Below are 26,826 nucleotides of genomic sequence, written 5' to 3'. Positions count from 1 at the left end.
TTTAGAATTCTGCAGCTTATCTGTTCTGAAAACCAATGCTTTTTTTTTTTTTTTTCCTCCAAATGATTTTCTTGCTGGTCACAGGAACAACATACTTTCTTGTGAACAGCCTTTTCAGTTTCTCTTCTACAGAGTCCTACAGTTCCTAGTAAACCAAATAGTATTATGTCCCACCATGAGATCATGGGCCATTTTTGCTCACAGCTTTTCAACAAACGGGGTAAACAGCTGAAATCATACCATGTTTAATTGGGAAATTAAATTTTTAATAGGAAATTGTGTTAGATCTTGCACTGACTGCTCTTGCATTTTATTGTGGCAGCCTGAGCTTCTCAGCCAAATAATTTTCAGATCTTGTCTGGGTCTCCAGCATGTTCTTTGTTCATGTCAGGTAAACTAGTTTAGGAGGCCATGAAGTTTGGTTACTCTTGTTTGACAAACATGGGAAGAAATTGGGCAGTTGCTTGCTGTTGGAATAGCCCAGAAATCTCTTCAGAGGGTTTAAGGTCACCACTGGGGCAAATCTGTGTGATCCTGAGTAGAGAAACAAGAACCAGCAGATACTTTTAGGATCTTTTTTTGACAGACAGATCAAGGGCCAGTTATTTGCTGCTTTGACCCACTCTTGTCAGGCTCTGTGACTGGCAGTTATTGGCACAGGCCTAAACAGCTGACTAAATGTAAATCAGTGAGGAAATATGATGAATGCTGTTCAGAGCAAGATCTGAGAAGCCGCAGTTGCCAGCTAGTCTTCTCCTGAAAACTATTTTCTCCCCGCCTTTCAATTATTTGCTTATCTGAATAGTCTTTCCCATTTTCATCCTTCACTGTTGAAACTGTGGTGTACTTTAACCCACTTCACAAATATTTAGAATGCAAAACAAATACAAAAACTAATAAAAAATTTAGTATGGTTATCAAAGCAATATTCCCACTGGGTTATTTTATGAAAATGTTCCTTTTCTCCCAGGAACCTTGCATTTTGGACTACTTGGTGGGAATATTCAAGGTCTTAATGTTCTGGTTGCTCACAAAAGCTTTGTATTGCAGCTGAAGAGGGCAAGCAGTGATGACATGCTGACAAAACCAGGGGTGACAGCAGCTTCTGGAGTCTCTAGACTGAAGAAGACCATTACAACAGGAGCGATTTCTGAGCTTGCTGAGAGTCGACTGAGGCCCAGTACAGGTAGATACTAAGATTCTGGAAGACAGTCTACTTTATATGAAATGTGCTGTGAGGGTCACTTGACTTACCAAGATACTAGCGGAGTTTTTCTTATCCCTCCCTCGTAGCACTTCTATAACTTATCTGCTGTAATATTCAGCATACAGACGAGACATACTGTGCCTTGCAGACTGGCCTTGCACTGCATCCCACACCCCACGAGTCAGTAAGCTAAAGTTAAGGGGGAGAAGCTGGAGGTTTCCAGGGGTGGTCATGGGTGAGCCTGGCCTGGGCTGTGAGACCTGGGCTGTGAGGCCCGGTCCCGGCCTGGCCTGGCCTGGCCTGGGCTGTGAGGCCCGGTCCCGGCCTGGCCTGGGCTGTGAGACCTGGGCTGTGAGGCCCGGTCCGGCCCCGCCTTGAGCGGCCACGCGGTGGCGCCGGCGGCCCGGTCCCGTCCCGGCGGGGCTGTTGGAAGTGCACAGCCCAGTGTCTCGCCAAGCAGTAAATCCATTTTAAAGCTTTCATTTTTTACGTTTTCACTGCACAGCAATAGCATTCTCTCTTCTCCCTCCACTGAATGAGCAGAGCGGTTACCCTGCTGTTCCGGGGACGCAGCAGAGACGCAAGAACAAAGAGCCAGCCCTAGCATCTCCATGTACAGCTTGTGCTCCTAAGCTACGGTGTGGCATGCTTTCTCCCTCAGCGTTAGCCCCATCAGCTTGTTCCCATTGGTTTCAAATCTAAGCCTGTTTCTAAAGGCAGCGACACCATCTGCATACCAAGGGTTTCTGTGCAAACACTCTGCTTTCCCCCAGGAGCTCAGCAAACGCTTGCTTTTGTCTGCTCCCTGGTGGCATTTCCAAGGGAATGTGAGATCTTATTAAATTTGACCATGACCTCCCTATTTGTCACAGCCTCTGCAGTGTTTGACTGTGTAACAGAACAATGTTACGAACCAGAAAGGGATTTCGGGGGGAAAAAAAAATAAAAAATTAATCTTTATACACTTTCCCTCACCCCTTGAAAGGAAATGATGCGTCTTCTAACAGCATAAATGCTTCACGGTAACCCAAAGACAGATCCTGTTCTGTGGTTAATCGGTGTGTAAATCCTCAAATTTAATAGTGACTAGTGGTACCAAAGGCATTTGAGATTCACCAGCCAACAGAGAGGCATGATGCTGGCAAAAGATGTTTGGGAGGAGTAATGAGGGGAGAAGAAAACCTGTTCGGATGATGCAGCATAGGATCCTGGGAATGCAGCCAGGGAAACAGCACGGCAGGGAGTCCAGAATGGAATACATATGTCAGCTACAAAAATACTAGCACTGGAATAGAGAGCCCCCTTCTGCATGCATGTATAATAACTGGGGTTGGGGGAGGGTAAGATTTATGGTGGTGATTAAATACAAAGGGTAAAATGGTTTATGGAGGTCAAGTTACATCTGGGTATTGTTTTGCCAATTTAAATTACATCATCAGATCTGACCTCATATATTGCTTTGCATCAACATTTGCAGTATGAATGGGAATATTAGTGCTGGGCAAAAAGAGTCCCAGTGTGGGGTTGTGTATAGTGTGCAGATAAACACTAAGAATATATGTGCTACCTGTCTAAAATTTCCTTTTAACTCAGAGAGAACTGTCCCAGGTCTTACAGGGTCTATCTACAGGTATGCATACAAAAAGACATGTATCTTACATATCTTTATTTTCACAGTAGTTCCATAGTTCAAAAGGGTGCTTGGAAGTCTAGCTATATTCCGAGAATGTTGCTATCATGGCCACTGAAAGGTGCTAGATATTAGTGAGCAAGGTTAAAGATGAATGATACTTTTAGATGATTACAGTATGAAAAATACTAATCAGCGTATTATAATACAGTATATTGTTGCTAAGAGGAATCAGATATGACAGAGGGCACAACATGTGCCTGGGAACATTATGTAGAAAAGGAGAGAACATTGTTTCAGCTGCTGTATTTTATTGAAATGGCATCCCACATAGCCTTTGATTGTGATCAAGGCTATATGGCAACGCTGACTGTGGAGCTAATCCAAGTAAGAACGTTCCTGTAGCTGGGAAATGCAGATGTTTTTGTACATAGCCAACTGTGTAAATCTTGAAATTTTGTTTTGAAACCACTTTCTTTGGCTTCTTTGATTGCCTTCATAATTTCTGTATTTTCCTTTCATGTCTTAACTGCAGACATCATGTCTTCCCACCCCCTTGTGTATACTTCTTAGATTGGTCTTTCTTTGTCCGTACTCTAGTGATTTGATTATTTTACTGAAAATATATTAGTTCTAGCTACATTCTGGTGATACTCGGTATTATGGCGTTAAAAGAAACAAGGTATGAAAATAAAAAAAAATCCCTTAAGTTTCTTTTTTAGATGTGACTGTCCAGCATTTGTGTGTCGACCTTGAGCAATAGCACGTGTTCCAAATGCTGCAGATAATAAGTACTTGACATCAAGACTGCTTGTTTAAACAGGCTTCTCTGTATGCTGCCCTTGGTGGAGTTTAAGTTATTCATTCTAGCCTTTTGCTGACATAACTACCCCTGCCTGCCTTGTTGGAAGCTAATGCAGTAAATCAAAAGTGACTTAAAGGGAGATGAGGCCAATCTCATGTCTCCATTCTTGGCGAGTGGAGGTGAGCAATGGAACTGGAGACAGATTCTGGCTGGAATTTCTGTACTGTGATGTTTGGCTTTAACTGCTTTACAGTTTTGAAATCCCAAGCAATGGGAAATGACGTGCAGGGAGGAATACATGTCTTGGATTCAGCTTCCTTATCCACAGTGTTATGTCTTTCCATGTACTATCCTGGAGCAGCAATTTGGTTTTATGTTAAAACCAAACTTACAGAGCTCTTGCATTGCTTTTAATGTTGCAGTAGAACTGGAAAATTTGAAAAGGTCACTAATCTTGAAAAATGTTTATTTTAATGCATGCACTTGTAAAGCCATCCAATCTATGAAGCCACATAGTAAATAAATTATTTTAAAATGTTTGAATAGAGAAATTTATATCTTCATGAGAAACTGGGACTCTCTTCTCCTTAAGGTTCAGGATTATAGGAAATCAGTGATATTTCAGATTCTGATACTTTGAGGTTTGCAAACCAAATAACATTAAATAATGCGACTTGACAGAGAATTTCAAAGCTTCTTATGTGATCATACTTCTCAGGAAGAGCATTGCATGGTAGTGCTGGTATGCAAATGGAAAATTTGAGGTTTAGACAGGTGAAGTCACTTTCTCAATGGATCCCAGAAGTCATTCCAAATACTTGCTCTCAGTTCTGTCTCTCACTCCATACAAACTCCTAATTCAAATGCTTTCTGAAAATTTCTCTCTAGGCTGTCTAGTTTAATCACATTAAAATTAGATATAGGCAGGATGTGTGACTGGACTGAGCTGTGAGCCTGTAAACTGAAATCATTCAGAATACTTTGGCCATCCTCATTTCTTACAAATATGTTAATTTTTATATGAAGCTCTGCTAGCTCCGGTACAAAGTATCAGTTATCCTTGAAATGTAAGTAAGAGATAACTGTATTTTATTCTCAGGCTCGTTCATCAGTTTATTTCTTTATTCCTGAGTAAAGTCTGAATCTATATAGGCCTATTGAATTTGTCTCAGAAACACTAGGAAACTGTCAATAACAATGCTATAATCATCTAACTTATTACTTATAGAGATCCTTGGTATTTTAGTGACAAGTTCAGGATCTCTCTAAAGCTCAAACCATGTTAGAAGACAGGTATTATACCTTCTCACAACAATACTGGGATGTGTTACATCTCTGGAGACCGGGAGAAGCCAATGTAAGGGATGGCCTACTGTGTCATCCTGTGCTCTGTTAGAAATGGCCATTTGTTTTATGCACAAAATGGTAAAATCAATAATTGGTACGCACTTTCAACCATAGCAGCAAGAGTGTTGCTTTCTGTGCGTGCCTGCTGAGTTATTAACATCAATGGTTGGAGAAAGTGCCAATACAGAAGTGTAGAGGAGACAAACTCAAAGATATTATGAGTTTCAATTATCTCCTAGGCATCTAGTGTCGAGACACTGAACTCTGCAGGTTACCTGGGCAGAAGCTACTAATCCCAGAGTGGAACATTGCCAGCAGTAGAAATGAAGCTGTACAAAGCATGCTGTTGTAATAAGCCCAGAAAATTAGATAGTAAAATAAAAATACCAAGAAATTTGGCATAATCAGTGAAGGCTGTAGAAGGACCTGAAGGTTATATTCTGTTGTGGAGCAGTTTGGTTTGAACAACGTTTAGTTTCAATAAGGAGGGCCTCTGTTTTGATGAGTTTTTCTGTGAATTGTCATTTGCATTTCCTGCCCAATTGTCAGAGTTAATGTCCCAATGACTAAACATGATACCTATGTATCTTCAATTCCTTCCTAGTTCTGTTAGAGCCCATACCATTAGCCTGTTTGCCCATCACTGTTTGTTTGCCATATAGTTTATGTAAAAAGAAAAATTTATTTCCTTTGAAAACAGTTGCTTGTAGCTTTTCTATGATGATAGTGATGATATTCAGAAAGGAGAGGCTTTAAATAATAAGGTCAGCTGGCCACTGCCAGCATTGGTGGTAGTCCTGGGGAAGGTATGAGCGTCACTTGTGAAACCTGAACAAGTTCAACTATGATTTTAGAGGGGAGACTGATGTATGGTTTTATTGTGCATATCACTCATTAGATACGCTTCTTTCTCATCAAAATTGAAAATGTGGCAGACTACAGATTTCGGAGCCTCCTGCACATTTATAGAATTGTCATTTCAAGATTCCTGTTTGAGAGTAATATATGGACTCTACTGAATTTACTGTCTGCTTGCCTCTAACTTCTCTGCTTGGCAAGTGCTTGTCACTTGCTGATGTGGGGTAACCATTTAAGTTAATGTGAAGCTAATCCAAACCAGAAGCCTTCTCTACGTGGTCTGAAAATTTCAGAAAAGTATTTTTTTAATAAAAGCTTTCTTTAAAAAAAATCCTTGGAAAAAAAAAATCTAATTGACAGTTTGGTTCTTCATAAGATGCTAATGAACCTCAATTTAGAACAGGAAAAAAGAAAGTGATTTCTTTTGAAGGACAGCTCTCTGACCTTGAGGCCCTCTTACTCTCCCATACATCAGTTTTTGACGGGGCCTGCTTTTTGTGATCTGTCACATCAAAGGACTACCATAGGTTTGTAGAAAGGTTGCTGCACTTTGCATTCATTCTCGTTACTGTCTCATTTTTCTTGTGAAAGATAGAGACAAGTGTGAGAGACACTAATGAGATTGGTACGTTCTGTTCCACAAGACTTCACTAGAAACCAAATGACTGATCTCATCTGGGGTTTCCCAGGAGCAATAAATGTGATTTAAAACTTCATCTGGAAAGCTAGTTGTCTTTTTCTACCCTTTCTAGGTACAAGACACAGTTCTTGCATAATTATTTTCTTATATATATATAAAAAAAAGATATTCTAGCTCCAGAAATTATCTAAAAAGGAAAGGAAGCCCCTAAAAAATTGCTTTGTCAAGCTGTCATTCAAATAGGCAATATGTATTGCAGGAATTTAACATGCAAACCAATGTGGAAATATGCCCACGTTTACATCCATAGCTCTATATGTAGCTGGATATGCATACTGGCGTCTACACACACAGAAATATCTGCAGAGTAGTTTGTAACATATTGGTGCAAATGTGAATCTATACTTTAATCTCTCTGACATTACTTAGCAAGATAGTTCCTCTAGCTGTGATTTCCCCAGGTATCAAGTAATTGGACTAAGTTTCAGCATCATTTTAGAAGATTTCACCCACTAACCTCTAAAGTGAAGGCTCAAGAATTGAGGTAGATCAAATTTGGCATTTCAGATTCAGTTTATGGCACCTACTTGTCAAGTTGCTCTTATTTCTTCTTACAATGATGTTTTTTCTTGTGATAGTCTACGTGCTGAAATGCGTATGTTCACTTCTGATGTCTTTGCTGAAAATGTTTCTGTATGACGTTTGTTGCCATGTTAAATTTTCACATTCTTCTAGTCTCTGCTCTTTCTTTCTCTTTTGTCTTTCCATGGACAATTCTACATCCTAGAACAGCTTGGAACAGGCACAGCTTCACATGACTGTCCTTCAGGATTGTTTTTCCCCTTTGAGAAATATGTTACACTGGTAGGATATTTTAATCAGAAAAGGCACTTATTCCAGTAGCACAGAAGGAACTCAGTAGTTCTTTAATGAAAAAATAGCAGTAGTCATCACTAAACTCGGATATCTGTTGGGTCAACATCTCAGTCCTATGATTCCTTGAACTAGAAAGATCTACTGATGGATGCCTTCTTCTTGTTCTGAAGGTGGCATATGAAGGTTGACTGACATTCTTTTGTTCTGTTGTTGGCTGTATCATATGAACCTTCTTCCATAACTGGGAAGGGAGTGAGAGCAATGCATTTTAGTGACTGTCTGTTGGGATTTCCAGTACCTGATTCTGTAAGGATAACAGTTTCTGAAAGGGATTCACAGGCTGTCTGCAGTCATCTTGCATTATTAAACGGTAAGAATTAACTTCTGCTGACAACACTGTCTGCAGTATGTACATTTTTCAGTTTTGTTCCTGTTCTAACCTACTGTACAATTTACACTTACTGCACTGAATCTGTATTAATACATTCTAAGATTTTGCATGCAATCTCTTGTTAAAGCAGCCTGTGAAATAGAGACCCCTTCCCCTGTTGTACAGTCCCCTGAGAATGACTCTGTTGGCACAAGTTTACCACCCTGGGACCTGAGCCAATTAGGAGGATTCAGTGTGTGGTAAGGATACTGAAATGCTCAATCTTAAAACTATAATGACTCGAGTCATTAAGTTGTTGACAGTTAACTGGCTCAAGCCAACATGTATAGGGAAGATACGTTACAGGTGTGAGCAAACTGTGATGCTCACACAAGCCTTGCTAGGGATACCTAAACAGAAAGGGGAGCATGCTTGGATGGCCCAGCAATAGTACAAATCTATGATCTCTCAGTTTGTTTTCATTTCTTTTCAGGCTTCTTTAGTGAAGCTGTTCAGCAAAGTCAACACAACCTTGCGTTGACTACCTGCCCTAGGTTAATTATCAGCTTTCCTTCAGCTGGTTTGAAGAGAAATGATCCTTAACACAAATTCTCTAGGCCTGAATGTATCACAGCCAGAATGCCTTGGCAGGGTGCCATTGTGTTTGCACTTAAAGAATGGGAGGGAGCAAAAGAAAGGAATGCAAAGCTGGCCTGAGCTAACAACTATGCATATCAGGAGAGGGCTTGGCATTCCTTGTATAATTTTTTTTCCACTGTTTTTTTCAGCAGCTTTTGGCTTACATTAGATTTTAATACTGTAAAGGAAGAAGGAAGGATTGACAGCTACATCTCAGGTGGGTTCCTGGAAGGCTGCAGTTCAGGGCCATGAACTTAACTATGACCTCACCAATTATCATCACAACAAAAATTTATTTTTTAGCATGGTTAAAAATACATTTGCTCTTTATTCTCGGTTTCAATATAGATGCTGTATTCCTAATCCTTTGGGGTCTACTGCTGTGCCTGATATACACATCTCTGTAGATTTCTTCTCCCTGCTACATATGTACTTAGTGCTCATAAAATCTTTAGCATTAATGGAAGAAGTAGAGCATGATAGTGTGAACACTGAATGGGCCCTGAGGGTGGACACTGACTATCAATACCAGTTTGGTTCAGTCTTGGCCAGAAGGTCCAGGTTCTGGAGGTCTTGCTCAGCATCTGTAACTTCTCTAGACCTTAGTCTTCTGAGGGGACTGTCAGCTGTGTGGCACTGCAAATCTGAGATCATTCTTTTGAGCATGGATTAGAAGTTGCACAGAAGTTATGCTAATTCATCTGCTGCGTTGTGAGAGTAGGATGCGAGAAAAGGTTATGTCTGGCAAGTAAGTCCTGTCATTTGATTAGTGAGTTAAAAGAATTATTTATGTCGCACCTTGAGTAATTAATTCCTATTCTCACTACATAGAAAAGGGTGTTTGTGGGGTTTTATTGGCAGTCCCACAAGTGGATAGTGCAAAAGGATGAGTCAAACTTCATGCCTAGGAAGAAATCAGATAATCTGCTTTAGAGATAAAATTGTTATTTCGTTTTTATACCTTTATTACTGAGGAAGGGAAAATAATGTAAAATGTTCAGATAACAAATAGTTGCCCAAAGATTTAGCCATGCATCTGTCATAATTTATTTCCTTGTCACTATTTCCTTGTCACTACGCTAGAAGTCATGCTTGCCATTATTCCTTTTTCTTCACTGTGAGCTGCAAGCTCCATAAAGAGTAATCTCTTATCCATGACTTCTGCTCAGGCTATAGCTGTATTTTAAAATTCATACCTTACCTTTCACTGTGGACTAGGGCTAGAAGCCTTTCGCCTGACATCATTCTCCCTGTCATGGTGTTAGAATGTTCTGACTTAATGTTTCACGCTACTGTCAAAACTAACTGATTGGTTCTTCCAGTCATGACTCTTCCACAGTGCTCAGATTTCAGGTGTGTTTGCTCTGACCTGGTGACTACGCTTTATAATTAATTCAGACTACACCCCATACTGTACTGGAACCCTGTTACACTATTCCCTTTTGTGCTACAGAAATAGAAAGCAGGTGCTGAAATAAATGCTCAGTGTCAGGATTTATCAACCCAAGAGATTATCTTGGCTAATGCAATCCCTCTGGTGAACCCTGTTGAAGAAGAGCAGAAGTCACTCTTTAGTCTGTGATAGAAGACAATCTCTTTGTCTTGGAGATATGTTTCAACAACAGTTGGAGGACATTTATATCTGTACCTTTGAGATGGGCAAGCTGAGTACCCATCCTAACAAGATACAAGATTTAAGAGATTGTAAGATGACTTTTAGAAAAAGAATGTGCTATCAATGATCCTTTTTTATAGAGCTTATAAGGCTTATTCCTTAAACAAAGCATTTTATACTTGGCATGTCATAAGATAGAAGTAGACAGGAGTTTTGTTTAATGTCATCCAAATATAGACAGCTGTATGAAAACTTTTAGCTTCCTCCATAAAGTGTCAGAGCAAGAACAATGAAAAACTTGACGAGTCACCCTCTTATACTGAAATATTAGTAAAATTCTGGTTCCACTGTATTGAATTATTTCAATTTTTTTAAATTTGAAACAATGGATTCACAACTAGCTAGACTGAAAATAAAACATACAGAAATTAATCTGTTTTGAGTCTAGGACTCATTAGGTTTGTTTCTGAATTTGTTTTTAACCCTCTTGTTGAAACCAAGACATTAAGATGATGATTCTGTTAATTATCCATGTAATAAAACTGATCACTGGAGTCATTCAGTATTCTTGTTTCCCATGTACATCATGACTCCATTAGTGAGGAGCATCTTGGTTTCTTTCTTTGCAAGATCATCTGTTGGCCAGTCTCTGGGTAGGCTCTTGCAGTGCAAGTCACAGTCAAAGCTACTAATGATAGTGATACGGTATGTAGATCATATTTGTGGTTGCAGCTTCCAGGTATAGTAGTGGCTATCAGGTTTAGTGCTGGGTTTTTTCAGTGCTTGTGAGGAACTATCATGAGGGTAATTTTGGAACAGTTATTATTCCAACTTAATTCTTATATTCTAACTTAAAACTTAATAGTTTTTTTAGGAATAATAAAATACCATGTCCTTACTTCAGCAAAGAGAATCAGGTTTTAATAGTATTCTGTGTATCCTGTACCTTGTTTTTAAAATATGGATGTGAACCCACAATGTGCTGGCTATTCTCAGCACCAGCTGAGGCTAAGAAGAGCTGGGGATGCTCAAGTTTACCCAGGAATAGCCCCGGAGGATATTGGAACAAATCTCATAGACAGGACTGTTCAGAAAGGGTTTATGCTTCATGGTCAGGTTTTCAGAGGAGCTCAGTCTCCATTTCAGTATCTTTTAGGTATTGAAGTTTTCAGAAGATGCTGAACATTTCTGAAATTTGATTCTCTTAATTCTTTTGGCAGCTTAAAGAGCCATCCTTAACCAGATGTGTGTCTCTTCTCAACAGTGTACTTCGAGCTATGGGCAGGGTCCCTTTGCTCCGTGGTGAGCATGCCTCGGGTGCTGTGAACTGGGGGCAAAATGAATTTTGTCTTTGCTTTGGATGCATTTGGCTGCTCTTGTCTTCACTGAGAGTCCTTCTGCCCTTCACCCCGAGCAGCATTTCAGTATTTTGTTTTGGAATTTACTAGTGTGTAGGCTAGAAACAGCTCTCTGGCCATTCACCCCTCTGCAGCCGCGGCTGCTTTGGGGCACTGAAGCTCGGCTCAAGTTTCCAGGCTAAGCTCTTGTCTGCCGTGGAGCTCGGTTCCTGGCTTCAGTGGGGCTTGATAAAATCAGTGCCTGCCTTTGAACCGCTGCAGTTTGCGCTTGCTGCCCCTGGGTGGCTTACCCTGCTCGTTGAGTCACTCCTCCTTTCTCTGCGAGCTCGCTCGCTCTTTCTCTGCCTCTTTCTCCCCCTGCTTTTATTCCAGCAGTCAGGCAGCTAATTAACTGCACAGGCCGGCCTTCAGTGCATAATATTGTAATGAGTTAGGAGGGAGAGCCACAGCTGCTTCAGCATGAGCAGCAGGCTCTGTTCCTGGTGCCAGGAACTAGGAAGGAGCTGACTTCTTTCTCCCTTTTGAAGTTGACTGAAGCGTAGACGTTAAAGGCTGAGCGAGGCAGGTCCGCCTCTGACACCGAGCATGAGCGGGGCGCCGGGGTCCTAGAGGAGCTCGGGGAAGAGCCGGGGCAGTGGCCGAAGATGGGCAACCAGCCTGGGCGAGCGGAGGAGCACGACCAAGGTCTGTACGGACCCTGCGACATGCCGGGGCTGTTACTGCAGGGGATGGGGTCTTGTTCTCGGCGGGGGGGGTTAACCGCGGTGTCCCGCTGAGCCGAAACAGAGGCTGTTGTCAGAGCTAATGCTGGTGGCTTCGAGCCACAGAGAAATTACTGCTGTTTACCTTGTGCCTTGTAAATGCTATTTGTTAGCGCTCCGTACCTGAGATCACAGCACCGTCCTCAGGAAAGCTTTTTCTGAAAGAAATCCTGTGCTGGTTGGAACAGAATGCCGACAAGGGAGGGACCTTATTGCCTGACAGATAATCTTTTACGTAGTCTGCATGATGCAGCTAAAAAGTTAGAAAGCTTATCTAGTGATGTACACACAACTTGTCGGGATCTGCAGCTTGGCTCTCTTAGCCTTCACCATTGTTCGTGGCCTGAGGCCTGAAATTTTCCAGGCCTTAGAATTTAAAATGATGCCTTTGTGGAAGGTCTTCCCACCATTGTCCTTTCAGAAGTGTAGTGCTTAGCATGTTAATCAGTAGCAGATTTTATAGAAAGCCGTGAGCTAGTATCAGGTATATCTAATTTCCCTTGTGCCGAATGTCTACACTGTACACTAGGAAGGCTAGTAATTTGTTCCTGATGCTGTAGTACTGTTTTTGATTGCCTTTTGATTTATTTTGCTTGTTTCTCAAATACTGAATGAGGAAAAACCAGTAGGCCTGCTGATTTCTGGTGTTTATTTCCTACTTTCTGTTCGATCTCAGAACCCTCTACAGCACAGAAAACTGGAATTGGTTGTATTTCCTGGCACTCTGTTTCTTACTGTTGCCATGGGAATTTCATTCACAAAATTCCATTATAGTTGTTATTGCTTGATAAGGGTTTCTTTATAACTTCAGGTTGGTTATGTAGCTATTGTTTTAAAAGCAAATATATACGTAGCTGATCTCTACTATTGTGAAGAAAAGCAAGAGGCAGACAGCGCTGCATTGCTGCTCTAGGCACAATAGATCAGCTAGCGAGTGCTGGAACAGCAGTTAGGTGTAGTGGAGAACTCTCTAGCAGTATGTTAATCAGCAGGCTAATGAAGAACACAAAAGCTGCCAGTATCCAGTCACCAGAAGAAATGCTGTCCTAAGGGAAACTTAAACTTTAGGCTGGAAAGTATGGCTGCTTACGTCCCCAGGCCCTGGAATCATTCCACTGTCTTGCTGGAACTAAACATGTTACTGTCATTTGAGGAGGGGTAGGGATGGGGAGGTACACTGCTAACTTCTGATCAGAGTTTGAGAAAACTGACTGAATTTGCAGGGTCGATGGTGGGATTTGAACAGCTTATTACCATTAACATAGATGATAAATGAGTGTGCAGACCCCCTGTGGGTTTTGAAAATCTTTCATCCTTTGTTTTCTCTTGTCCTGTGATTTATTTTATTTTTTTATTGAAGGGAAAAGAGTTATGCTTCTCTTGCACCTAAACAGTTTTAAAACTATTCCCAGTTTTTAAGTGTAGGCTGTACTAAGTCTTGTTTTAATATGTTTTCACTGTTTGTAAGGTATGAATATGAGTGAAAAACAGAGAGCATTTTGTACTGAACTACATGCTTAAAATTCTGTTTAAAGATGAAAAAAGTTTCAGGGACATTCCTGCTGACAAAATTAATTCTGACAACATATGCCTTGTTGTGTGAGAGCTCTGGCTTTGGAAGCCAGAGGGTAATGTAAAGACATCTGAAGCAGAGTTTGTGTTGATTTTTGACAACAAGGATGCAAAACCTTTCTTTTCACAGTAGAATGTGATACATGGAGGTGTCTACGTTAGGCTTTGTTTCTACATAGATTAACTTAATTCAACCCTCATTCAGGAACACCTATATCTTGAATGACTGTGGTCCTTTTGGAATAACTGAAATAAAACCCAGAAATGGGCCTCTTTAAAGCTGGAACATAAACTAGATCAATAACTACAAACAGTTAAATCTGACCTGGACACTGAGGTCTTTAAAAATCTGATCCTAGGGTATAGGTTATAACCTAGAGTAAAATGCTTCATATAATGAGAGTATGAAATACTCTTAAAAGGTTTTCCTGTTGAGTGTAAATAGGAATAACAGGCCAAGGGGATGTGTATAGCTTTTGGCTAACAAGGCTACAGTTCTATGACAAAGATATGTTTTCGTTTCAAACTAAATAAAATACAGGTCCCAGAAGGAATACTTTCAGAGTCTGACAGTGCCCATGTGAGTGATCCTGACTCCACAGCTAACAATCAAGATTTGGGTTATAAAGATACAGCAGTGGTAACCCCAAGTTCTGGGTGGGCTGGTCAGTGCTGCCAAGGAACAGGAAGGAAATCATTGCCCCCAAGCTGAGCAGTTTAAAGCTGGTAGGTTAATACAGGGGAATCAGAAAGAAATGTAGCTATCTGAGAGCAGGAGTTGTGGAGAAATGAAGATAGAGTAAGGAGGACATCTTACATTGCGTCTTTCTTGCGAAGTAATCAGCTACTGGTGTCTAATGGGTACGTTTTGAACAGAAGAATCACGAGACTCTTACCAGCTCTGTGTCATCTCTTTTTAAGTTAATCTGCATGTTGCTAGGAGTGTAAACGTGTCTAAAAAGTTGAGATTGTTTGTAATGATGTTAGATTCTACGGGCTTCTTCTGACTTCTAGTTTAAAATTTATTTTCAATCATTTTTACAATCATTTGTAAGAACTTTTGTGGTGTGTGACCCAAGCTTGCATCACTTATTTGCCAAAACTCTGCCTGCTTGCAAAGTGAGTGGTTGCTTTTCCTACTACACCTGGGCGTGCTCCATATTAGTATTTATAAAGCATGTGAAGCGTTTTAGAGTGAAAACACCTATAAAGTAGTACAGAAAAAGATACAAAACAATAGCGAATATTGCTGCATTTCATCAGGAGAGTTAGTTTTCTGCTTCTGAAACAGGCTGCCTCAAGCTAAAGGAACCATTAGTGTATACCAACACAGGCCAGAGCTCCTGTGAAATACTGGAAACGTTTCATGGGAGCTATATGGAAGAATACAGTTTTCTCCAGCACACCAGTATTATTCAGAGAAGCAGCTTTTCAAACATTAGTTTGCCTTGGAAACTGGGAGGCAGCCTGTATTTCCGAACAGGAGCGCTAAGATTCTTTGACATTGGCTGATATCGTAATGGTGGGCTTTTGTTTACCCTCTAATATCTGCAGGTGATGGGATGATTAATATCTTTGGGAAGAGGTGGAACAAATGACTCAAATACGTACAAAAACTTTCTTGAAAGAAGCGGCTGAATGGGAAATGTTAAGTTCACTAGTTGGAACAAGGTGACGGGTGGGGTTATCCAAGGGTTAGACTTTTTTTGGGACTGTGCTTATTTGTAAAACATGCTACATGGGTTGGATGAGAATATCAAATATCAGTGCGTACACTAAGCCAGTATTGATCTGTTTTCTTATGTCTGTTTTGTCCTGGCCTGGGGGGCCTTCATTTTATCTTTGAGGAAGGGATTCTTCAGTGTAGAATATATAGTTTGTACAACATTCAGAGACTTTCAAGAGAAAGGGTATTGTAGAAATATATTATTTCTTGTGATTTCTGGTTTTCTCTTTTTGGGTGTGTAGTCAGATCTCTTCTGGGTGCTCTCTTTAGTGTCTCTCATCTGCTTCTCTTCCTTTCTCCTTTCTTCTAAACATGGGAGCCGTTCATTTTAACTCTGTTATATGTCAGCACGCCATTTCTGCCAAGCAAGAGCTCAAGAGAACAGATGAGTTTAATGATGGGGGGGGGGGGAAGGGAGGGAGGGAGGAGAGGGGCCAGCAAAGCTAATGAATCACATAACAGCTTTCATGGAAATACCGACAGCAAGTCATGTCCTCTTCGAGCTCGGGCAGCGAGCCGTAGACCTTTTGTTCCCAGTGGAGCCAGCAAACCACAATTTGCTCTCCAGTAGATAGTTTAATTCCTTAGTCACCTCTTCCTCCCACGAGTCATTCTTGCATGGGGGATTTACAAATGCTCTCATTCTTCAGAGTAGTAACACACTGTTGATTAAACTGGTATTGAAGATGTTTATTTTCCCCTGGAGGGTAATTTTTACTTGACTTAAGCTTCTTTTCCAAGGCCAGTTAGGGCCAGCTCTGTTGATTAGTCTGGTGATGTGACTTGACTGGACTGACATTATTAAATCATTTCAGAAATACCGACAAACAGATGTCAAATGGCAGTAGTCTTTTCTGCTCTGCAGGCCAGTTGAAAGGAGTACAGCCAAGAAACTATGTCACAATTTGGACTGCCCTCTTAGAGGAATTTAGTCATGTGTATGACTAACTATCTGCCTCTGAAATTATCTATTTGAGGCAGAGTTAAATGATAATCTGAGGTCCCCTCATCCCAGGAGGAGAGGCCAATGAATGCTAAATTAATGGAAGATACCAGTAATTTCTCCTACGCTAAGGCAAGGGCCTTTACAACTGTTTTCAGCATTAGCTGGGAGGATGTGCTGAGCCAGGACCAAAACTTTTACAAGAAGAACTTTTAGGGCATGGCAGGCAGCAGGATGTGGTTTATGCATTTTGTTTTCTGTTAACTGTTTTGCTGATGAAAATTAAAGCTATTCTTGGATGAAGACAGGGAGCTTCTGCTGAGAATCTTACTTGAATGAGCTGGTCAGTAAGACTTGTCCTATGGTTAGAGCTCTGCATACCATGCTTTTGCCCCAGTGCCAGTGGTGTTTTAGGATCTATGAATAATAGATCTAGTATGATAGTAAATGTAAAAGCTAATTTTCTCAACAGTAGTTTTATTAATGTGCTGCAGTTGACTTGACAGTGGCAGAGTGATAAGGAAATAGCCAGTGGATGGTTGTGATTGTGTGTTGGTTCTGACACAGTATTAAAAGCCTTGAATGAGGGGAAAGGGTGAAAGGATGAGGGAATAATGCTGGTCTTAAGGAAAAAGTAAAGCTTGCTTGGTTTTGTTTGAGTTATATTTGGCTTCTCAAGATCTTAAAATTATAAAGCTAGCCAAAAAAATTGGAGCAAGTATTGCACCCTGGTCTTCCCACTGAAACCTGCCAGAGCCCTGGAGGTATTCAAAATTTTGTTTAGAAGCAGTCCTGTATTTTGGAGCTTCTACTAATATTTCAGCAAAGTAATTTATTTTTTCTGTCTTCAGTCCCTCCTCTATTTTACTAATTTACTCTTCATAAAATTTCCTGATTTCCAGTACGTAGCTTTCAGAACAACATGAAGTTGTGAAACTGAAGCAAAGTACTTCTCCGATTTCACTGGCACTGTATTACTTGAAGAGGACTTAATTTGATTTTTCTGTGATTCTCACAGACTGCCACTAGCAGGTTGTCAAATCTTTGATACTTCCATTATTTTCTGATACTTTTCCATGATGTATCTCCAAGCACTTTAAGCATGATGATTAAAGATGATATAAAATTGAGGATCTCTGATTAAATAGACACTGCTAAATTTTCCATGCATCAACTTTTTTCTTCCCATAATCCAAAGTACACGTCTTCACAATTCTCTTTTGAAATGTTCCATCTGTTATATTTCATGGAGCAGTAATATTTTTCCATAAGCATCAGTAGATATGGATGGCATGTTCCAAGGCAGAGTATTCCGTCCTTGTATGATCTGTGCTCATCGGTCAAGTGTCTCATCGGTCATCAGAACTGCAGTTTTCTTCCCTTTTAATCCATCTTTATAGCGTACAGCCAACAAGCTCTATATTTTTATCAACGGCAGAATTTAAATGTAAAGTTCTTAACAGGAAAAAATTTATTTTAATGACTGGAAAAATATGCCCTTGAGAAAATGTAAGGCTAATGTGAGTTTGCAGGGTCCAGCTCTGAGCACACATAGGAGATGTGCTGGCTGACACAAGGACATATATTCTTCCATTTGTTACCAAGATCAGAGAACTGTGTAGGTTTTGTCTTGACTGGAATTTGTTCAACTGCTTAGGAAAAAAGTAAAGACTAAGTAAATATGTCCATGTCCTTTGAGTTATGTTGTTCTCATATTCTTTGGATGGATGCTTTGGTGCCATTAAAAATCATCAGTGAAAGTAGGTCACTACTGAAGCAAGTAAGAATTTTACCAGTTACTTCAGTGAAGTCATATTTATTAATGTATGGAAAGGGGCTACAGGGACAGGGTGCAGTTAGTAATTTGATATACTGTACCTATGTTGGCTGACCTTTCTTCCTCTACTGAATTTTAGTTTACCTTTAACCTTTCTTTTGCATTTCTTTGCCACGGACTGATGACTGATATTCAGGATGATCTGATGAATGGTAATTAGTTACGTTTTTATTGCTTTCAATGATCTGTCCCATTTCTAAACTAGGATGATATCTGAAAATATAAAGGCTACTTCAAAACAAAAGACAAAATGGTTATTGAGGAAACTCTAAATCTTTCAGGACACTGTCCTTCTACATAGCTTCTGCCTCAGGACATTGCAGTAGGATTCTTGAATTTGGCAGAAAAACCTGTAAGGCCATATGATTTTCTAACGGCCTTTCAATTTTTACCTGTTTACCTTTTACAGATAAAAGGTCATTTTGTCTTTTACCTTAATGGTTTCCTTTAGATAGGTTTGTGCAAAAGCATCTTAATACACAGCTGTTTCGATGGGAGTATGTAAAGCAAATGTGAACACACCAAGGAAATGCTTTTGAAATGCCATAGAGGAAAAGGTAGAAGCTGAGCATATTGTCTTCCTAATCATCACTGTTTGAACTGCCTCTGACCAGTCCATCTGACTGGAGAAATCCCATTCTGTACTAAGGATAGAAAGCAGTTTAATTGGCATGAACAAAGTAAAATGCAAAGGTGATTTCTTCCCTGCATCTGGAGGATATTCTATTGTATTTTTCACACCCTAAAGGTCTTCTGTATTTTGACATTGCAGCATTTATAATGAAGGTGTAGAAATCCTTATAATACTCTATAATTATGCCTCATATAATCACTTTTGTAGGGGTTGTTTCTACAAGGGTGTGGATAATAACAAATTTCTTGGCAGGGAAACTAGTTCTCTGCAAGACAGTGAAGAGAAAGACCTTCAAAAGTGTATCTGAATATTTGCTTCATAGACAAAACTGCATATGATTCCTGAAATAAAGCAGAGGTAATTCCCTATGCTTGTGCAGAACAGAACCAGCTCAGCAGTAAGGTTTGTTAGTCACAATTAAGAGCTGGTAAGTAGGGGTGAGACTGAGTTTCCATGAACACTACTCATTGCAGGGACTGGTGTTCTCTGCTTGGAGAAAGCTCACAGCACCATCTCCCTGAGGGTGCAACAGCCCTGGTGTTCATCTATCTGTGACATGGTAAAATAGTTGCTAAATTGCAGCCTGTAGAGAAAAAGTTACATTTTACCTGTTCAAGGGCGAGTTGTCAAAATCCTCTTTTCTCATAAAAGTATAAAAAAAAAAAAAAGACCAAACAGAAGTCAGTCTAAGTCTCATTCCCAAGAGCATGTAATGTTTGCCATAATGCTGTTATTCTAATGCTGGAAAGGGATAAGGCTGTGGTGTCACATCCATGTCTATCTGCAAGTGTCATTACTTGAATGCAAAGAGTGCTCCAGAAAACCAGTGCAATTTGTTTAAATCTTCAAAGGTTTTTAAACCTTTATATAATAGAAGGTTGTGTGCAGAAGACAGCATGTTTTCAGCTGGCTACAGCAATGTACCGAAATATTTCACATTATGTTTCCAGGCCTCCTTAAGAACATGGCACTAACTTTTGCTTAAGCTGAAGCTAAGTATCCCTTGGACTCTCCATCGATCCTAGGTTTACAATATATTTTACCCCAAGGTGGTAGGCACAAACCCCTGATAGTGTTTCTCCAGGCTTTTCCTGAGCAAAAGCTGGTGAGGATGGAGGTGTCAGAAGGGAAAGGACAGTGTTCTTTGAGAGACCGAGGATATTTCCACAGTTGTTCTAGATCTTGATAAATGCTTTCAGAAAACCTTGTTGAGTTTGAAGAATGGACTAATCATGTTAGAAATTACTCTTGGCCTCCTCCACGCATAGTTTCTTTGAGACTGCTTGACTGTGGAAAATCTTTGACTGATCTTTTAATTAAAAGCTCTTTTTTTTAACCAAGGAGTTGAAGCTCTTTCTGCTTTGAAGTGGGCAACTTTTTATAGATAAACATCTCATTATGTTATGAGATTTCTTCCTCTCTCCCCTTCTGTCTCATTTCTTTTCTTGATGCGTCTCATCCTGTGTTGATGGTTTTAATGATTTCAACCCAGTTCCTAGTATCAGCTATTCAGGACAGTGCTAGCTGACTCCCTTATCGCTATACTAGGCAGAGCTAAAGCTCTAGATGAGCACTGGAAACTAAATTGCAGTCCTCTCCCCACGCCCTCACCGAAGCAGTCTGGGAACGACAATAAAACTGGGTTTATTATGTGGTCATCACATCTCAGTAAACAAAAGGCAGTTGTAATACCAATACTGGTTATTAAGCATTAAGCAAACAATTTAAAAAAAAAAAAAAAAAAAAAAAAAGGCTGCTAGCTTTTAAGTTCTGCTTTCTGTTTTAGGGGAGGAGGAACCACCTTTCATGTTTCCATTTTTGATCCCTTTTTTCCCACTCTTTCTGGATTAGTAGGGTTTGAGAATTCATGAGGAAAGAAGTTATTTTGGCTCAGTCAGCCCTGGCCTTTTGGCCGAGTGTGGGGCAGCATTTCCAAGCTGGAGGGTTCAGGTCATGGTTTCCTAATACAAAGCACTCAACAGCAGTGCTCTGTAAAGGAAGGCGTTTGCTGCTCCCGCAGTAGTACAAGCTGAAGTGTTTATGGGAAGGACAGTGAATTAGATCAGGATCTGCCTTTAACAAAGAAAGCAAAAGTGGCAAAAAACCCATGCAGATACTTTTATAGCCATATCAGTCCCATGATTCAATTCACAGCGTGGTCTGAACAGTTAAATAGACAGGTTGAATAAATTAGCCTTCTAATTGTGAAAATGTTGATATTATGCATTTCCCCCACGTAAAAGTGCTTTTTGGTTACCCTTTGTGCTTATAGATGTGATGTCAGGCAGATTTTGGTAGCGTAGAGGAGTTATCCACAGCACCTGGGTTGTCTTGAAGGAGCAGATTCTTCTCATTTCTCTTTCCTGTTAGATCCTTGGACCAGGAGGCTTTAGGTGACTCTTCTTCATTAACTTCCAGCCACAGATCAGATGCTGACATTCAGTTGGGACATCCATTGTATATGCAGTGTATATGGAGGCATGTATCTACTTCCTACTCTGTGATAAGCTTTATTAACTTATATTTATATGATTAATATATTTTATATGTTATATATATATTTATATGTTATAAATATATTTATATGATTAATATATTTATAATTTATATGATTAAATTTAGGGTTGTTTCCATGTTTGTTTGCTTTTTGGTTTCCTGTACTTCTCGAAACATTCAACACTGGTATTCTATCTAGTATAATTTTATTTTCCAGAAATGAAAGTACAACTATCTTGTCACCTCTCCTAACCCAGTAATGGCTGAGCGATGAACTTCTGGGCTAGATTAGCTAGGAAGCAGTTCTGAGCTGAAGAGAGTTATCTACTTGTCTGCAAGCTAGAATCAAGGAAAATCCTGGGATTCTTACTCCAGCTAGCAGTAATTTATCTGAGGAATAATCCTAGTACAGCCATATGAGTTGGAGAAATGAGTTTTCTTCCTGTACCTTAGAGCAAATTCTCTGCTTTTTCTGAACAGCACCCTCCTGGAGGAAGTGTTAGTAAACTTCAAGGATGTCCCCCAAAGCACTTGCTATCACCTTTTGGACAGCAGAAGCCTCAAAACTAACAAGTAGGAAAACAAAGGAAACCCCAAACTTACCAACGAGATCAAAGTAAAAATCCCTTATTTCAGTGAAACATCAGAGATTTTTGTCTCTGTTCACTGGAAGATTCATTTATGGATATTTTTCTCAGGGTTTTTTTTTGTCTAAAAAACCCAGCCCTGAACAGAGTTTGGCTTAAAATTAATTTTGCTGTAGGTATGAGATGATTATACCTGATGTCATCTTGTTTTGACAGGTGCATAGGCAGGAAATGTTCCAGAACAAACAAAATCAGGAAGTGTCACAGTACACAGAAATCCCTATAATTTAGCATGCTAGTTGCACAAGTATATAAAGTCAAGGCCCTCTTAGGGAATACAAAAAATATATATATATTTTTAATCATGAACTTTGATGGTTGTGGAAACTGTAAAATGGGATACAAAGAAGCACCAAATAAGGGTGCCTTTACTTTTAGAAAGGAAAATGCTGGATTCTTGTAACTTCCACCATATTAATTTTGGGATAGCACTACGTATGGAAAGTTTTAATCTTACTTTTTTGGGGGGTACACAAGTAATATAGTTAGCAGGTGACTTAAGGTTTTTGGCAGGCCCACTGGTATTAATGGTTCCCAAAAAAGGAGGCATGAGTTTACCGGAGGGAGTGTATGATATAGAGTTTCTCTGAACATTTGCTAGACCATTTGCTGTGGATGCCTCAATGTTTGTTATGCCAGGTTGCTGGGTACTCTAGAAATCCAAAGCAGCGCAGTGATTTTAGTTGCAGTTACACTGGTAATGTGCACCCACGTTGGCAGACGTGATATACATTGTTGGGTTATTCCATGGGGTTTTGTATACCTCGTTTCAGAGCTGAACGCAGTGGTACCCTCATGATTCTCTTGGTGCCAGAAGCTAATGGCACAGTGAAGCCACTTGGATGCTTCTTGACTCCAGAGCAGATTTGAAAGGGAAACTTGTATTTGTGAAAGCAAAGACTGCACATGCCAGCTAAGGATACATACGCATAGAACAATTCTTGCCTTCTCTTAGCTTTGCCAATGTACTTCACAGATCTCTCTTTGTTCCTTAAACTTCTGATCAAAAGTTCCCCTCTGACAGTACAACCTGCACTGTTTTTGTACTGGGTACAAAACTGTATTATGTTCAAGACAGGCATATCCAAGCTCAAGTTTTCATTTTGAGACTTAACAAACCTTCAGAAAACCCAAGTAAATAGTGTAAGAAATGTTCAGAGGAGCATTTTTGTATGGACATTGGCCTCTGTCTCAGGATAGAGATTTTTAGCTACTCCTCCTGTTATTCAGAGAGGAATTGTATGTGAACAGGCCCATAAAGAAGAAAAAGTCAGCTGAAATTCACAATGAGACTTTGTGAACAGGATTTTGATCAGATCTTGTCTCATTTACCTTCTGAATGCGACCTTGTTTCCCCTGTAATAGCATTGAGCTGTCACACTGTGAACTTGAGCTTCAGTGCTTGTTGTTGTGGCTGTGCTGAGAGCGTGGAACCACCAGATGCCGAGAAGAGCTGATCATCTTTTTCTGTTTGCATTTTAACACTTTTTTGGGAGGGTTAAATGTGACTTTCTATGTGAGAAGGAACAAGATGATAGAGTGGTCAGGGAGAATCCAATAAGCTGAAAATAATGTATTTGTGATCTTTAAGAAATTCCTTAGTTGTGCAGCAGAGGCTCCCTGGGTACCTTCTTTTCTAAAAGCACTGTATAACTTGCTGAAAGGGACGGTGTAAATAGGGCCTTTTGTGGATTCTAAGCGTACTGAACGATACATCTGTACATTTTTGCTTGGTTTAGATGCTAAAATTTGAACTAAATGGAGATGCTTCAAATACAAGGTTGTCTCTCCTATTGGGTTACATTCCTGCCATGGGAGAGTCTCTTCTAGTGGCCACCCTTCAAAAGAATGTCTTACCAGTAGTTCATCTGCAAATTTAAATTGATGAGAAATACTTTTGTCATGACTTAGTCTTTGAGTTACTAGAATAGTGCCTTTTCTTGTGTGCTTCTTGCACTCCAGATCTCTAGACTCATATCTTCTAATTAAAAAATAAGCCAACGTTTACAAAGTCCTCAGCTCTGTCTGTCAGTGGTCTCTGTAATTTTAAATTAGGAATTGCTCAGATCAAGACACTTACTGCTGCTTTTTCTTTGGAACCTCTAATAGTGCAACTTTTCAAATACAGGTATCTGTTTCAAATTAAGGGATCTGTTGTTCACTAATACTTTGCAATATAATTTTAATTTCTTTCTTTGGTCTCTTATTCTTTTCATCTTTGTCAATATCAATACCTGAGTTGCTTCCCTACAGTAATTCCATAGATCAGAATCATTACATTAAGTTTTTAGCCTTTTCCTCCTGCTGCATATTGCACCTATTCCATGGGGAATGTAGTCAGGTCGTCCAGACAGTCCAACAGACCATTAAAATTCTTCAGAAAAAAAGAGTTCATGCTATAATTACTTTTTAATCTCAGTGTTTGCTAGGTGATTAGAAGGCTTTATTTGTGCAGATGCTTCCATATAATTAGTGTTAGATTATCAAAACCACCTTTGTTGTTCTGCAGCCATCTCCTTGTCTTTTTTAAAACTAGGTGGAGTCCAAGTGAACCTTCCCAAAGAGTTGCTGACCTGTAAAGGTGTTGGCTCTATGAGTAATACTCTGCAAATAGATTAATTCAGGAGAACCATGGCTGGCCAAGCCTAGGTTTGCTTTGTTTGCTGTTGGAGAAAGACCAGGTAGCAGAGAGCATTGTCTTTCTGTGGGACCACCCTCAAAGAGGTGGAAAATGGTATGCTCTTCTGAGTTATTGAGGATTATCCAAAGGAGTATCCAACACTCTGGTCACTGAGAAATGCTGACTTGTTCGGCTCATTCCCATTTGTATGTCAAGCAGATCAAGCTGTCATAGTTTCTCAGAGTAAAACAATGTCATCGTTTATCCTGAGTTTTGCCTAAGCTAATGGTGGACCAGAAGTTTTAGACATTTCACTCTTAAATGTGAAGTTCTAAACAGCTTAAGCAGTTTTGAAAATAACAGTAGATGCTAATCTGTGTCTCTTGGCATATATCTCTCTTTAAAAATCTGGCCTTCTGCATCCAGCCCCACCTCATTCTAACCCTGAAGAAGCACTTAGAACTGATTCAGATCTTCATGAGTTGATTTAGTAATGTGCATCCATTCAGTATTTATTATCAAGCTGTCCTACTGTCAGCAGACCTGGATGTTTAAGGATGGAAGCATTAAACAATGTGGCAGAACATGAATAGGGATTTTTGCCTCTGTGTAGATACCTGTGTGAAAGAGCACAGCAGCGCAGGTAAGGGTTGCTGTTATATGTGCCCTACTTCTCAGCAGTTGTTTGCTTTTTCTTATGCCACTGTGGAAATGTGTCAGTTTGTTTCCTGTTAATTAGGATATCAGAAGATCTCTGGTTAGCAGGGAAGTTGGTTTTTAACTGTTTCATTTACTTAAAGGAAAAAAAGGGCAGGGAAGAATAGTGCGTTTCAATGAAGTAGATAAGGGTGCAAAACTCTGAAATCTTTTCATGAAAAAGTACTTTAAAAGAGCCAAATGTACACCAGTCCTCCTTCTGTGCTGTGTAGTCATCATCTCCCAAAGGATATTCCTAGTTCACTCTTAATCAGTCTCAACATCAATCTCAGGATCAGTGCTGGCGAAGGTTGAAAGTGATCTGCCAAGTCCCCTGGGCTCTCAGTTAAGCTTTGAGCTCTTGGTGGCTTAGCCACTTTTGGAAAATAGATTTTAAGCACTAAGTTAATTAAGTTCTTGAAAACTTGACTCTGAGTTGACAGAAGAAGACAGAAAATATAGCTATGTATTACTTTATAGTAGGGAGTCAACAGAGAGTTCAATGACTCTAAGCTAATACCATCTTTTCGGATTTCTCTGTGACTAAACTCAGATCAACAGTGTCATAAAGTCACATATTAATGCATTGTGTTTAATTGTTCATTTCATTGTGTGGCTGGAAATCACCTAAGTGGCACTTGGGTACTGGAGTAATTTTGAAAATGGCACATAAAAGCTGCTATTACGTGCCTTGTAACACCAGCTTGTAAATCTGTTATGAAAGCCTGACTCTTCAGTTCAATGTCTAGTGGCATTCTAGATGCTTTCAGACATCCCAGTTGCTCTCTGTCTGCCTCTCAAGCACGGGACAGGTCTCCCATGGATACTGTCAAATCTTTCAGTTCAGTGAAGGTATTTTAAATATACCTAAAGGGCATCTGAAATGGCACTAGACATCTGTATTTTGGCTTCCTACACTAGGTGTTATAAACCAGCTGAGATTAAGGTACACCTGTGACCCAGGTTTGTTTTGCATAAGAAACTCAAAGTTGGCTAAAAATAGTAATAGGACCGTACACAGGCAAGACTGAGCAGATATGAGCACATGTCTGCGTTACCTGTCTGTTGCTGTATGTTGCCAGTACTAGTGTGGATCCTCAGCAAGATCTGGGCAAAGCCTGAGTTAAGTGCAGTCAGTCTGAGTCCAGGATCTACCCAAGTCACAGCCACTTTCCCTTAAGGTATTGCAGGAATCACTTTTCTATATGAGGCTTGGGAGTTCTGTTCAGATGGCAAAAATTATTAAAATATCTTACCACATGGGAACAGAATTCCAGACCAATGGAAGAATTGCAGTCTTTATTTGGCAGAGAAGCGAAGAGTTAGTGCATGATCTCTTGTTGCAATCTCTCTTGTTTCGCTATCCCTTTCTGAGGTGGGAGGGATGGCAAAGAGAAACAGGACAGTGAAATATCTGGTCTGTTGTAAATGCAGGAGCTGGAATGAAAGAGATGTAATAGTCCTCCTAGAGCAGCAAATAATCGTGAGAGTACAAATATGTCTGCAGGCAACAGTTTGCCTTTTCGAAACGTATGACTTTTAACATTGC

General features: G+C 40.0%; 1 protein-coding gene across 3 annotated transcripts in view; it reads left to right on the top strand.

Moving 5' to 3' along the window:
* Positions 1-26,826, top strand: part of SPECC1 (sperm antigen with calponin homology and coiled-coil domains 1) — an 88,833-nt gene that overhangs the window by 12,606 nt on the left and 49,401 nt on the right. For 2 of the 3 annotated variants that reach the window (XM_074922498.1, XM_074922496.1), the window contains exon 1: positions 11,728-12,029. In XM_074922498.1, the coding sequence (XP_074778599.1) occupies positions 11,990-12,029 (40 nt within the window). In that variant the 5' untranslated portion in view covers positions 11,728-11,989. Of the gene's footprint in view, positions 1-1,050; positions 1,187-11,727; positions 12,030-26,826 lie in introns of those variants that run through there. The other variant, XM_074922495.1, reaches the window with a different exon arrangement.

This window comes from Athene noctua, chromosome 19 (genome assembly GCF_965140245.1).
Source record: "Athene noctua chromosome 19, bAthNoc1.hap1.1, whole genome shotgun sequence".
In the NCBI taxonomy this organism is placed as follows: domain Eukaryota; kingdom Metazoa; phylum Chordata; class Aves; order Strigiformes; family Strigidae; genus Athene; species Athene noctua.
The sequence above is the reverse complement of the archived record's forward strand: the minus strand, read 5'-3'. Positions and strand labels throughout refer to the sequence as shown.